At 47.6% G+C, this 14,451-nt stretch overlaps 1 protein-coding gene across 2 annotated transcripts in view; it reads left to right on the top strand.

Annotated features, from left to right (window-relative positions):
- Positions 1-14,451, top strand: part of LOC147693147 (SRSF protein kinase 3-like) — a 164,743-nt gene that overhangs the window by 70,652 nt on the left and 79,640 nt on the right. For both annotated transcript variants that reach the window (XM_086936892.1, XM_086936893.1), the window contains exon 4: positions 7,576-7,663. In XM_086936892.1, the coding sequence (XP_086793018.1) occupies positions 7,576-7,663 (88 nt within the window). The remainder of the gene's footprint in view (positions 1-7,575; positions 7,664-14,451) is intronic.

Raw genomic sequence — 14,451 nt, 5'->3', positions numbered from 1 at the left:
TTCACTTACCAGAACTTAGCCCAAACAGCGTCCCTCGTGACGGCTGCAACGACCCCTCGCTCGCCTCCCCGGCGACGCACAGGCCACACCCACTTTCAAGGCCACGCCCCCTCTGGGACCTCATTTAAAAGCGCGCGCGCCGTGCGCCGCCTCCTGAAGTGTCAGAGCTCCGCAGGCAGACGCCGGGAGACACTCTCTTTTAAAATCTTGTAAAAATTGTTTTTATCTGTGTATATTCTACCAGAAGCTTGTTGCTTCACTTACCAGAACTTAGCCCAAACAGCGTCCCTCGTGACGGCTGCAACGACCCCTCGCTCGCCTCCCCGGCGACGCACAGGCCACGCCCACTTTCAAGGCCACGCCCCCTGTGGGACCTCATTTAAAAGCGCGCGCGCCGTGCGCCGCCTCCTGAAGTGTCAGAGCTCCGCAGGCAGACGCCGGGAGACACGCTCTTTTAAAATCTTGTAAAAATTGTTTTTATCTGTGTATATTCTACCAGAAGCTTGTTGCTTCACTTACCAGAACTTAGCCCAAACAGCGTCCCTCGTGACGGCTGCAACGACCCCTCGCTCGCCTCCCCGGCGACGCACAGGCCACGCCCACTTTCAAGGCCACGCCCCCTCTGGGACCTCATTTAAAAGCGCGCGCGCTGTGCGCCGCCTCCTGAAGTGTCAGAGCTCCGCAGGCAGACGCCGGGAGACACGCTCTTTTAAAATCATGTAAAAATTGTTTTTATCTGTGTATATTCTACCAGAAGCTTGTTGCTTCACTTACCAGAACTTAGCCCAAACAGCGTCCCTCGTGACGGCTGCAACGACCCCTCGCTCGCCTCCCCGGCGACGCACAGGCCACGCCCACTTTCAAGGCCACGCCCCCTCTGGGACCTCATTTAAAAGCGCGCGCGCCGTGCGCCACCTCCTGAAGTGTCAGAGCTCCGCAGGCAGACGCCGGGAGACACGCTCTTTTAAAATCTTGTAAAAATTGTTTTTATCTGTGTATATTCTACCAGAAGCTTGTTGCTTCACTTACCAGAACTTAGCCCAAACAGCGTCCCTCGTGACGGCTGCAACGACCCCTCGCTCGCCTCCCCGGCGACGCACAGGCCACGCCCACTTTCAAGGCCACGCCCCCTGTGGGACCTCATTTAAAAGCGCGCGCGCCGTGCGCCGCCTCCTGAAGTGTCAGAGCTCCGCAGGCAGACGCCAGGAGACACGCTCTTTTAAAATCTTGTAAAAATTGTTTTTATCTGTGTATATTCTACCAGAAGCTTGTTGCTTCACTTACCAGAACTTAGCCCAAACAGCGTCCCTCGTGACGGCTGCAACGACCCCTCACTCGCCTCCCCGGCGACGCACAGGCCACGCCCACTTTCAAGGCCACGCCCTCCCCCGCCCATATCATGTGTTGCCAGCGGAAGCGCAGCGGACGAGCGCAGCGGGAGCGCCGTTTGCGCGCCGAAGGCGCGCCTAAGGCAAGCCCGTCTGCGCTCGTCCGCGGCAGACCGGGGCACGGGGCCAGACCCCCTGGTCCGCACCTCCCAGATAACCGATACGACAAAGAGGAGCTCCTCAGCCTTCGTAACAAATACTTAAAGGTATGTGAGCACAGTATTGATCTCAGTATACGTAGTCCTACAAATCCCTGCGAACACTGTGGCTTTATCCTTAATAAGCATCCCAAAACAAGTACGCCCAACGACAACGCTCAACCAGAGCACAGTAGGAAAATCAGTGGTGCACTGCTTAACTGTCGCTCCCTCAAAAAGCACAAACTAGAAGTATACGACCTTATAATAGACAACAAATGGGACATACTATGCCTCACGGAAACTTGGCTGGACGAAGACTCAGACCCTGAAGTCAGGGAGGCCCTTCCCCCTGGTTATGCAATTTGCAGGCAGGATAGACCTAAGGGAAGGGGAGGCGGCATCGCCATAATCTATAGAGTGAATATGACATGCTCCCTCGAACCTGCAAATATATTAGATAGCGAAACTGGAGCATTCTCCATCGATATCGACAAAAATACGGTCATTAAAGGCCTACTAATCTATAGACCCCCGGGAGGTAGCAGAAACTTCGCGGAAAGTCTCATCCAGAACGTTACCCCATTGGCTATGAGATACAGGAAGTTCCTAGTATTAGGGGATCTTAATCTCCACTTCGAAGACCTCAATAATTCAGCTGCTCAAGAATTGCGCCAAGAGCTGCAAACCTTACAATTAGAAACAGCCTCCCTCCTTCCGACCCATCGTCAGGGGCACCTACTTGACCCCATCTTTAACAATTTGGAGGATCTGAAGCAGGACCCTCCCATTCCTTTGCTGTGGACCGACCACTTCCTAGTCCCCTTTCACCTCCTAGTCAAGACTCACTGCAAACAAGCCCACCATTGCGCCAATAAACAACAAAGGAAAAGGGCCCGTTTCTCCATGGACTCTTTTAATCATCACTTCCTACTAAACGGTTCCCCCATAGACTTAGGAGTAGATGCTGACAGGGCTTGCATGGCCCTGGACGGAAACATCACTAAAGCCCTGGACATCACTGCCCCATGGGCCAATAAGGGCCCGGAGCGACAAACTAAAACTGCACCTTGGTTCAGCACAGCTCTGAGAGAAACCAAGGCAGCCTGTAAGAGGCTCGAACGCGCCTGGAGAAAGAACTATTCACCAGAGGCAAGAGATGTGTACAAAGCTAGCTTAAAAGAATACCACTTCCTAATCAGGAAAACCAAAGCGACCTTCTACGCTGATCGAATAGACAGTGCTAACTGCTCATCCAAGGAACTCTTTAGGATCTATAAAGAGATCACTACACCTCCCCCCTCTTCAGAGCATGCTGACACCTCAGCACAATCTTGTAACGCCATCGCGGAATTTTTTTACAAAAAAGTACGCGACATTTACACCAGTTTCCCTGATGATGCCAGAACTGGCTCCAACCTTCTTCCTCCTCAGGAAGAAGCGACTTGGGAGGCAAAGATCGAAGACTGCCTCACAGTATTCCAGGTTCCGACGGAGGACCTCCTGATAGCCACGGCTAAAGGAATCAAATCAGGCTCCCCTCACGATCCTGCCCCTGCCAAATTCCTGGCCAGTGCCATGAGTCTTCTGGCACCTTATGTTGGCCATATATTGTCTACCTCTTTTAACACTGGCAAGGTCCCTCACGGGTGGAAACAGGCAGTCGTACTACCTCTTAAGAAAAAACCCCACATCAGTGCGTCCCAGCTTAGCAACCTGCGCCCCATTTCGCTTTTACCCTTCTTCTCTAAACTGGCGGAAAAGCTGGTCAACCAACAACTCTCAGCACACATAGAGTCCAGAGGCCTCCTGCATACTAACCAATCGGGCTTCCGGGCCCGCCACTCCACAGAATCAGCCCTCCTTTTTTCGACTGAGGCACTGAGGAAGCACGTGGACGCAGGGCATGTGGCGGCACTAGTGCTCCTGGACCTCAGCGCAGCCTTCGACACTGTAGCACATCATACGTTGCTACAGTGTCTGAAGAAAGGAGGAGTGACAGGCATGGCCTGGTTATGGCTGGAATCTTTTCTTACCAACCGTAGCTTCTCGGTACAGCAAGGAGGAGCTCGATCCGACACCTTTGACCTCGGTCAAGGAGTGCCGCAGGGATCAAGCCTCAGTCCAACCCTTTTCAATTTATATGTCACCCCCGTGGCTACTACTGCGGAACGCTATGGGGTGGAAGTAGTGACATACGCAGACGACACCCAGCTGGTGGTCGCTCTGACCCAACCTGCTGAACAAGCCGCCGCGAACTTCTCAGCATGCCTCCAGGAGCTGGCTGGATGGATGGCGAAGAACTGCCTCCGTCTTAACGGTGACAAGACTGAGGTGCTGATTGTAGGAAAACCCCCCTCAGTCTGGTCATCTGCCTGGTGGCCGCAGACCTTGGGGCCCCTCCCTACCCCCAGTGATCAGGTCAAGAATCTTTGAGTATGGGTGGACTCAAAGCTTGACTACGACTACCACACCAGACGGGTAGCTGGTACGTGCTTTTCGATTCTTCGGAAACTCCGCAAAACCATCGACCTGCTCCCAGAATCCTCAAGGAAGACCCTGGTCCATGCTCTTGTCACGTCAAGACTGGACTACGGCAATGCCCTGTACCTAGGCGCCAACGCCACTAGTCGGCGGCGACTGCAGACAATCCAGAATGCTGCCGCTCGCCTGGTCCTCCGGCTGCCCAGAAGAGCCGCCTCAAAAAAATCCCTACAAACATTACATTGGCTTCCGATCAATGAAAGGATCGACTTCAAGGTCCTATGTATTGGTCACAGGATCGTACATGACAAGGGCCCGGCCTTCCTTCGGAACCTTCTCTGCCCCTATACGCCCACCCGTCAACTCCGCTCATTAGGAGCAGGCCTCCTCGCTGTCCCCAGACACAAGAAAGCCAGAATGGGAGGTAGATCCTTTCGTACCTTGGCGGCACACAAATGGAACTCTCTCCCCCTGAGCTTAAGAGTGGAAACATCGGAGATCATCTTCCGCAGGAAACTTAAAACATTCCTCTTTCCTAAAGATTAACCCGTCTTGTTCTGACTGACGGAGCAACTGACTCTTCTGACAGCGCGGGGACACACTGACAGTGTAACCAGGCGCTATACAAATTCAGAAATAATAATAATAATAATAATAGAATTGTATTATTCCTGAGCAATATAAAGTGGTTAAAACTAGCTTAATGTCAGAACTAAAGAGAATTAGATCAGTCTTTCCCACTCTTCCTTATTATTAAGGCCACTTTTATATGTATCAAAGTTGGACATATAAAACTGTTCACCCTTTTTCCTTTTAGTTACATGGTCACCACCTCGTACATTTATCTGGATGACCTCGAGGCCACACCATTTTCGGTCTTCAATTTTGTGATTCAGTTCCAGCCAATGTTCAACTAAGGGGGCTGTTTTTTCTTCGTTCTGATTGCTGATTTGTGTTCCGTGATTCTTAGTCTTATTTCTCGTGAAGTTTCACCAATGTATCCTTTATCGCAAGGACACACTATCAGATAGACTAAGTTACTGGTCCTACAGTTAATGAAGTTTTTTACATTGTGTGTTCTGCCTTTGTGATTAATAGTACTTCCCTTGATGCTTTTACCTTCAGAATTGGCCATATCCTACATTGCTGATTCTATACAGCTAGCCCCGATTCTCCTCTGGCACTCAATCTGGCGGAGAGATACAGTGACACTCACCCAAACAATAATAAAGAGCTGTTTAAGAATGGATAAGTGGAAGACTTCTAGATGGCTAGGCTATGTGGAATCTGCTCTAAAGGAGATCGTCCTCCCTGACTTGTTTTATAATCCACTGGCTTGCCGACGGGTCTCCAAACAAAAAGTCACAAATATGTTTTTATTGAGGTCTGAGTACAAGCGAAAGGAACACCATAAAGAGAAATGAGCGGTCTGTTTCTACCGTCAACATCCTCCATTACCAGAAGAGGGGTTTCTATATTTAGTAAATGTCACTTGGCCGCAACATAGATTCATATTGCTGAGGTTCCACTTGAACATGATTCCTTTGATGCTAGGGTACCCAGAACAAACACACAATCACTCAGACTTAAGTATATGCCCATGTGACAATCTTTCATCACAGACAGAGTTGCATTTAGTTCTTTTCTGCAGGCTCTATACGAAAGAAAGGAATCACTCCCTCACCCCAATCTTAAAACAAAGGAATTTTAACCAGTGTCGGGTGGCACTATATTTCTTAAAATCATTATCCAATCCATTGGCTTGTTCTTCGGTAGCGACATTCCTATGGGCCTGCATGAGAAAAAGGAAGGGTGGGGTGTCAAGTTTTGTGAGCCTACCTCATGATTAACCCAATTTTACTGTATTTTTTAACATATGAAATAATTTGATTGTATTAAGCTTGTTTTTTTATCTTAGATTTATGATGAACTAGAGGGGGGTAATTCTACTTTTATGAAACGATGTTTCTTTTTATCTGTGCTTTTTTGATCATTTTAACTTGATTGAATAAATATTGGAATTGAATTGAATTGACTGACATACTCATAAAGTTATGTCATTGTTTTTAGCATCCTTAGTAACTGTATTAGTATATAAGTTCGACTCTCATTGTTCTACATTTATTATGAATTACTATTGCTCATCTATACCTCTTCAATAAAAAATATTTAACAATCAAAATATATTCAAGGCAAGCCTATTGTCTTGGTCATGGGGTCACCACATCATTATATAAAGGCAAACCTTGTGGCTTAGTCCACATCAGTAATTGGCTCTCTTGCCCTGGGAATGACAGCATTATCTAGTCACATGTGTACATCCATCTGTGAGTGTTCTTCAGTGTCAGTGCCTGATTGGCCAGTCTTTATTATCAAATGTGATTCTTCTCCTCTTTTTATTTTAATGTTTCTAAAGAGAATATTAAAGCTTTAACAACAGAGCTAACAGGTCGCTTGCTTGCGGCTCATTTCATCTGCATTGCGTAACATCCCACATGGTCACATCCTCTAAACCAGTGATACTCAAAGTATGGTCTAATGCCCACATGCAGCCGTCCTGACGTTTACATGTGGCCCCCAGGGCAGCAGCAGCACTGGGCTGCTGTTTACTCGACTCAGCACTCAGCACTCACATGAAACAAAAGCTTAAATATACAGCAAACACTCATTTAAAGGTTAATTGCAGTTAGGGAAAGGAAGTAACTAGGCCCTTAACTTTATGAACACCTTCACTTGTAAAATCAGCCGCTAGATATACATGATTTGCTTCCCATACACCCACTTTAGCCCCCCCCCCCCCCCCCCGGCATCAGTGCGGCCCTCGGTCACACCATAGAGCACATTTTGTGGCCCCCGGGAAGACGTTTGTGAGTACCCGTGCTCTAAACCAGAAGACCCTTATGGAATGCTTCTGTCCCTAGAGCATCATTGTTTTCACCTTCACACACATCGGTTCAACTGTGGTGTCCATGCTGGAAATTTAAACCAATGATGGACCATTTACAATACTGACACCCACTGCTATGTTTAATGTCATTATTGCCAGCATATGCCCACCTTGTTTAAGCAACAGCATGGTTTGTACTAGTATTCTTTTAATTTATCTTGTATATGTTGTTGAGTTTGTGTGTGTGTTTTACGGTTGTCTCAGAGGGTGGATGCAGGAATCAGTGGATGGATGGATGGATGAATGAGTGCAAAGATGAATGACAGAGTGCAAAGATGAATGAACACTTATTGAGCGCCTAAACCCATCTGTGGCACAAAAGGCACTTTAATTCATGCGCCAAACCTATTGGCATTGCCAATGCTTATTTAGGATTTTGAAGGGGGATGTTCATTGAGAGTTGCTTTTTAAATATTGGGGAGAATTGTGAATTTTTATGGGATATCTCACTGTAAGATGTCTTTTAATATTGTTCTTTAATGTTTCCTCGTGGAGTATGTATTGTTTTTCAGTTTGATGGGCTTGGACCTGAAATAAACTTGACTGACTGACTGACACTCACAGTTCCTTTTCTAGACCATCTTGTTCTTATGTTTTTAATATGTCTAATCTGTTCCAGGAAGAAGCGCTTCGTTGCTGTCAAAGTTGCAAAGAGTGGGAGAAAGTTCTCCGAAGCGGCCCTGGACGAGGTGGCCCTACTCCAATGTGTAAGCGTTGTTTTCACAGATCAGATGCTTATGTTTGTAGTTATGTTTTTGTTTTTTTTTAAACAAATTTTATTGGTAGTTATGTTTTTAAATCCTTTACGGTGAAGAGGACCAGTTTAAGACACTATTGCAAGGGGAAGGCAGGTGAAAATAAATGTTTTGGTAATCAGGGGCATGTTAAGGATTTTGGAAGCTCTGGGCGAAACATAGTTTGAGCCCCAGTGCTCTAAAAACTCTGAATGAATGATCCATTTTCAGCTTATGCACATCCTCTACAGCTGTGGTCGGATCACTGACGACCCAGGTCATTAGTAGGTCTTCATCTGGGCCCAACCCTGGAAAGAACAGTCTCTCTCTGGCTGACCGGCTCCAGAGAAGCCGAAAAGGGAGGGCCTGAACAAGCTCACCGCATGTTGTCCAGTGGACTGGTGCCTCATCTTTTGAGCCTGTCTATATGGGCAGTGGTATTCTTGTTCACTATGCGCTTGTCCCTCCTCTGTGTGAAACAGGGATTCTGGGTCAGGTGGCCCTAGGCTGCGATCGCACTGGCCCAGCACAGACTCCACATGGGCAGAGCAATCATGAAGGAAGCTTATAATGCCGCTCTGCACTGCACATTGACACGTGACCTACCATCAGGCCCCACCTCATTGCAAGCAGCCTCCAGCTGGACTGCAACTGAAAAGCAGAAAGGCTAGTGGTCCAACCGAACCTTCTAGCTACAATAGGGCAGATTTCCAACCCCCTTGCGACACATTTATGACGCTGTTGCGTCCCTTCTGTGATGCAGCGGTGGCGTAAACCATGCACCACGTTGAGCCTTATTTACGTGACGCATCTAGGGAGATGCATCATGTTGTAAAGCCCATGAAACCCTGAAACCTGCGTCAGGTTTCATGTGGGCGTTCCTTCGCAGGAACGCCTCGTAAAAGTGACGCAGTGAAATCTACAAGATTTCACTCACTCACTTTTAGGCCAATGCTGCGTCAAAACCCTGCGCCTGCTTGAAGCAGGCGTAAGGAGTGATGCAGCACGTTAGGCATAGGGCACCCCCAAGCATTGCTGGAGCCGCTCTTGCGACACGACTCCAGGACTGCGCTGCCCTTACGCCACGAGATGCGACATGCATCTGTCCATCCGTGCATCACGGCGCACCGCATTTACAATGCGGCGCGGGTAGTTTTGCATGTCGCACGTTTTCTGGTGCATCTCTGCTGATTCGCCAGAACTTGTAAATCTGCCCCAATGTGTGGTGTAGCTAATCTGTCAGCACCATTCGGGCATACCGTGCTGAGGAGGGCTTCTGTTTATTTCACTGCCTGTGCTACAAGGGACGGTACCCGGAATCTAGTGGCAGCTCCACCAGGACAATGCAGTCACAGTGGTGGCACACAATGCCAATCTCTACTGCACAGTAAGAGGCACATGCTGCATAAAAGCAAAGGCCTATGCAGTTGGGCTCGGCCTACTCACTAACTAAAGGCTACATACAGTGCTTGAGGAATCTAACTAGAATCTAAAAGGTATTTCTCGCTCACTATCTCTCAGGTGGGGCTATCCTGGCTGGCCAGCCTGGCAAAAAAAAATGGTTATTAAAAAACTCTCTGCAGCCTGGGACTGGCCTGAAGGCTTAATAATGGGTCACATAGAAAGGTAAGGTTCCTGGGTCAGAGCCCACTTTGCCCATGCCTTAAAACATCTCTTCTCCACTGCTTTGGCGACGTAATTACCAATAATGTACTGACAAACTTAATGACTTTAAAACTAACCCTGCTTATACGCCCACCCTCTGCATTTGCATGAAATGATATCATTTTGGGCCCATCCTTTAGGTGCCCCGGAGTTGTTTTCTTCATGCGCCACGATTGTGATCTGTCAGAAATGGAATAACCAGTGTTATAGTATCCATACTGTGGACTGCCCTGCTCCGTCATAAAGCGCAAAGAGCGCAGTGATTGCAAATCGAGTTTATCACCCTATCCAAAAGTTTCTTGTTGTTACACCGTCCGCCTCTGAAGTTCAGACTCCTCGTCACTCATTTTTATAGACGTTATGTTATTAATTTTTATAAAGCACTCGATTGTCCGGGGACATCTTGGTGCTACTTGTGGGTGAAGATATTAACAGAAAGGGTCAGAGTTTATTGGCAGAATAGCCACGTTTTAAAGATTTTCTGAAGGGAAGAAGACTTGAAGTTTCTTTCAGATATATGGGAAGAGTGTTCCACGGTTTGGCCATGCAGGCTATGAGCTTCCGCCGCCCCATGGAGAACATCTGAACTTTGAAACAATGGGGGGCTTATTTACAAGGGCTTTATCTCCGCTTTTTTGGCTTGCAAAAATCAGCGATGTTCCCTGCAAAAGGGCGATGTCCTTGTTATCTCTGGAATTTTTGTTGTTAATAACGCGCTACCAGGGCGATAAATACCAGAGATAGCCTGCTGTAATATAATTATCACTAAGCATGGCCAGCGATGATTATCGCTGGCCGTTGTTAATATGCCCTTGATTTTCTTATCTGTAGAAGAGAGCAGCCTCCTGGAAGGGGTGTACCAGGTAAACTCGCATTTAGGTAGTCGGGCCGGAATCATGCAGAGCTTTAAATGCAATCCAGAGTCCTTTTAACTCGATACGCTTCCTTCTAGGCCGCCAGTGTAGCTTGACCAAAGCCTGTGAGGCCATCTGGTGCCTAGGAGTCCCCAGCAACAGGCGGCCGCTGCATTCCGCAGAATCTGAAGTTTATTGAGGAGTCTTTGCTGCATGTTCAGGAAAAGACCATTGCAGTAACCCAATTTGGATAAAACAAGAGCAGTGACCAATGTTTTTTGGGGGGATGAAAGGAAGCACTTCCTTTCACAGCATTGATTTGGCCTTTAAAAGACAACTTATTGTAAAAAAAGAATCCCAACATTCCTGACTTTCCTAACTGGAGCCCAAGGTGCCTGATTCTTGAGGCCACCACCAGGGGGCCCAAACAGAGATATCATTGCCGAAGAGGAGGACCTCCGTTTTTCCTCACTTCAACATGAGGCAGTTATCTGTCATCCAGTTCCCTACATGCAGCTATGAAAGCTAGTGGCGGTTTCCTTGGGATTCCTGGGCACTGAGGCAACAATTTGAGTATCTTCAGTGAGTGATATTACTGAAAAACCAAACCATTTGATAAGCTTGGCCAGAGGGGTGACATAAAGATTAAATAGGGTGAAACTCAGGGATGACCCCTGATGACCCTACACAGTAAGCAGAAGGAGGTGGAGACAAATTCGTTCACAGCAACAAATTGTTCCCTCTCGGACAGAACTGATTTTAGGAGAGCGAGACCCACTCACCTTACTCCAATATTGTAGTGACGATCAATCAACAGGTCATGATTGACCGTGACGAATGATGCCGTGATATCTCATACGATGTGAGCAGCCCTACCTCCTGTATCAAGGGTGGCTCTTAGAGCTTCGGAGGAAACAATTAGGGCTGGCTCGGTACAGTGCTCACTCCTAAAACTGAATTGTGTGGGATCAAGTAGATTGTTAGAATTCACGAAAAGAAGCCAGTACCAAATGAATGACCTTTTCTACTGTTTTAGCCGAAAATGGAAGGCGTGAGGTGGGTCGATAGCTACTTGGTTCCTGCGGGTTAAGAATGGACTTTTTTATCGATGGAAGAATGGATGCTCTTTTTCATTCTGTGGGAAAGTCATCAGAACTAAACATTATCTCGAAGATGTTAACACGATAAGAGCATATTATCTCAGGTGCTAACAGTATAGGGGCAGATTTACAAGCCCCTTGCACCTCTTTTACGCCGCCGTTGCGTCACTTTTGTGAAGCAGCGGCGGCGCAAATCCAGCAGAATGGTGCGGGGTACTCACAACATGACGCATCTGGGAGATGCATCACGTTGTAAAGCCCTGCTCCACAAGAAGGCATTCTTGCGCGGGGGCGGCGTTCCGGTGCAGGAACGCCTCCTAAAAGTGGCTGAGTGAAATCTACAATCTCACTCAGTCACTTTTAAGGCCAATGCTGCGTCAAAACCCTGCGCCTGCTTGAAGCAGGGGTAAGGAGTGATGCAGCATGTTAGGGATAGGGCACCCCCGAGCCTTGCTGGAGCTGCGCTGCGCTTGCGACACAACTCCAGCAATGCGCCGCCTTTCCGACGGGGGATGCGTCACTCATCTGCCCATCTGAGCGCCACAGTGTGCCACATTGTAAATGTGGTGGCGCACGGTTGGGCAGATGCATTGCAACTCTTCTGGCGCATCTCTGCTGATTAGCAGAGATGTGCCAGAAGTCGTAAATCTGCCCCATAGTTTTTTGGGGCCCGGGGTCCAAAGGGAAGCCCGATTTAATGGTATAGGCAAGACATGATACCTGCTCGACAGTGAGTGGGGAGGAGCGCAGCTTGTCTGAGCTCTTCGAGGAGGATTAACGTCTTGAGCCTCTAGGGCTGAATGATTATTAGCAGTAAAAATGTCATAGTCACCCTCTACTTGGGCCTGAAAAAAGTTTGTCAGAGTGTTACAAAAGGCTTGGTTACAGTTGGTGTTATTTTTTTTAAGGAAGATTTCTTAACTGTAGTGACTAATTCTCTACTTGCGTTTTTAGATGTTTCAGTCTTATGAGTGAAGTACAGGGTCTTTTCCTTTAAGATCAGGGTTTTGTATTCACCAATCATTTGTTTGTAAAAGTCTCTTTTTAACAATACTAGTGTTTCTACATTTACACTCCTGTTTGCGGCATAGTTGTTTCTGGCTCTGAGTTTATCAGAGAACCAAGGTTCTGACAGAGGGGCCGAACTAACTTAAGACAAAATCCTAAACTTACTACTTTTGGTATTCACAGAAGTTAGGATTTTGTCTTAAGTTTGTCTTAAAACAAACTTAAGACAGGCTTAAGACAAATTTAAGACAAAATCCAAACTTAAGTCTGTCTTAAGTCTGTTTTAAGACAAACTTAAGATAAAATCCCAATACCAAAAGTAGTAAGTTTAGGATTTTGTCTTAAGTTAGTTCTGTGAATCGGGCCCAGGGTTTTTCTCTGAATAATGTGTATTTTTCAGGAGCCAGCTGATTAATCACAGACCCTAGCCATACAGAGTAATCTGACATAGCTGAGTTTAGATCCTTGGAAGCAGTGATCTGAAGAGATCTAGAATAAGTTGGAAAGTCTCAATTTTGTGCCAAAATGAACTTTGTGAGGCGGGGTTGGAGGTGTTGATTACAGGTGAATTAGATGGTAGGCCAAGTTCAGACATAACTGTTGTTTGGTCTGACCAAGTCAGAGGCAATGATGCGGTGAACTTAAGAGAAGGATTATTGGTAGAAATGCCATCCAGTGTGTGGCCTGCCAGATGTGTTGGGATGTCTGCTAGGTGAGATAGACCCAAACTAGCCATAGTGTCAATTAGGACTTCGGAGTCGCTGTCTGTGAGAGCCTCTAGGTAGAAATTAAAGTCTCCGAAAAACATAAATTCTGCAGAATTTAACCATTCCGGCGCCACTAGCCAAGGGCACTGCGCCCCAAGGATTTCTGATTTTCGATTTCAAGTGATAATTGCTGGTTAACATTATGTGAGTTTTTCAGTAACAGCATTAACCTCGTTTTCCACTAGATGGCAGCAGAGCCTTCATTATGAAGAGTGCAGAAGTGAATGTTACTAGTCTCTCCTGCCTGCTGCAGCGGTTCTTGCTCTGGCCTGGATTTTCGTTGAGAGAGAGATGGCAGCCTTACAGGGGTGGCTCCTCCAATATGGCGAAGGTGCGTCGCCCCACCTGCTGGAAGTGCAGCCGGCACACACATTGATAAAATGGTATTAAATACCATTTTATTAATGTGTCCAAGGCTCAGCGCGACAGCTGTGCGGATCAGTGCAGTTTCACGAGTAATGCATCCCCCCGCCAGAGTGCAGGTCAGATTGGCTAGCTGCCCACAGCCGACCAATCTCACATGCGTACTTCAAAGCCTGCAATCTCAAGCCTGAGAAGCAGCAGAGGGATTGCAGCCACAGGCCCCAGTCTCAAAATGAGCGCTGAGTTAGCCTGCTCCAACCAATCAGGATTGGCTAGTTTAGCGTTCTAGGGCAGAAGCCCTTCCCTTTCTGCCCGAGCGGAGGAGAGCACCGGGAGGAAGGAGCCTACGGCAGTGAGGACACAGAAAAGAGCATCAGGCAACAGGTAAGTTCTATGTATTTTTTTAATGTATATTGTTGTCTGTTCCCCCCCTTCCCCATTGTCCCACCCACCCCGCCATTCCACCCCACACCAGCCACTACTGGATGCTCAGCTGCTGCATCTTTGCATGTGCGAGAAATGCGGGGGTAGGAGGGGCGCAGGGCTCGGACATCCATCGTGAGAGGTTCTCAGAGCCTCGCGCTGCCCTCTCCACCCTTAAGGCAAACAGTGACCGCCCAGCTGCTGGAGGAGGGGGCAGCTCCCTCAGAGTCAGGTGCACATCTGTGGGGATGATGTCAGCTCTAGTACTGGTCTGGTATTATCCAAGAATGTTAAAAAAGCCCTGTCCTTTCACACATGGAGAGGGCGAAGGCTGAGCAGCCCTTATTGGTCCCTTCATGTTGGGGTACCCTCCTACTAGCATCCTGATACTTTATCCAGTATAGTTTTTTTTATCTGCCCTTGGTACTATTGGTCGGAGCTGCCTTTATTCATTTGTCAGTCACAAGGCCTGCTGACTATCATCTAGCTATGAATGTATACGTAACTTTGGACTTGGGGCTCCTTACATTTATAAGGGATGTTTTAAAGGAAGAGATTAGTGCTCCGAATCGCTCCTCCTT

Source organism: Lissotriton vulgaris, chromosome 9 (assembly GCF_964263255.1).
Source record: "Lissotriton vulgaris chromosome 9, aLisVul1.2, whole genome shotgun sequence".
Classification (NCBI taxonomy): Eukaryota; Metazoa; Chordata; class Amphibia; order Caudata; family Salamandridae; genus Lissotriton; species Lissotriton vulgaris.
Note: the sequence above shows the minus strand (reverse complement) of the source record. Positions and strands in the feature narration are given on the sequence as shown.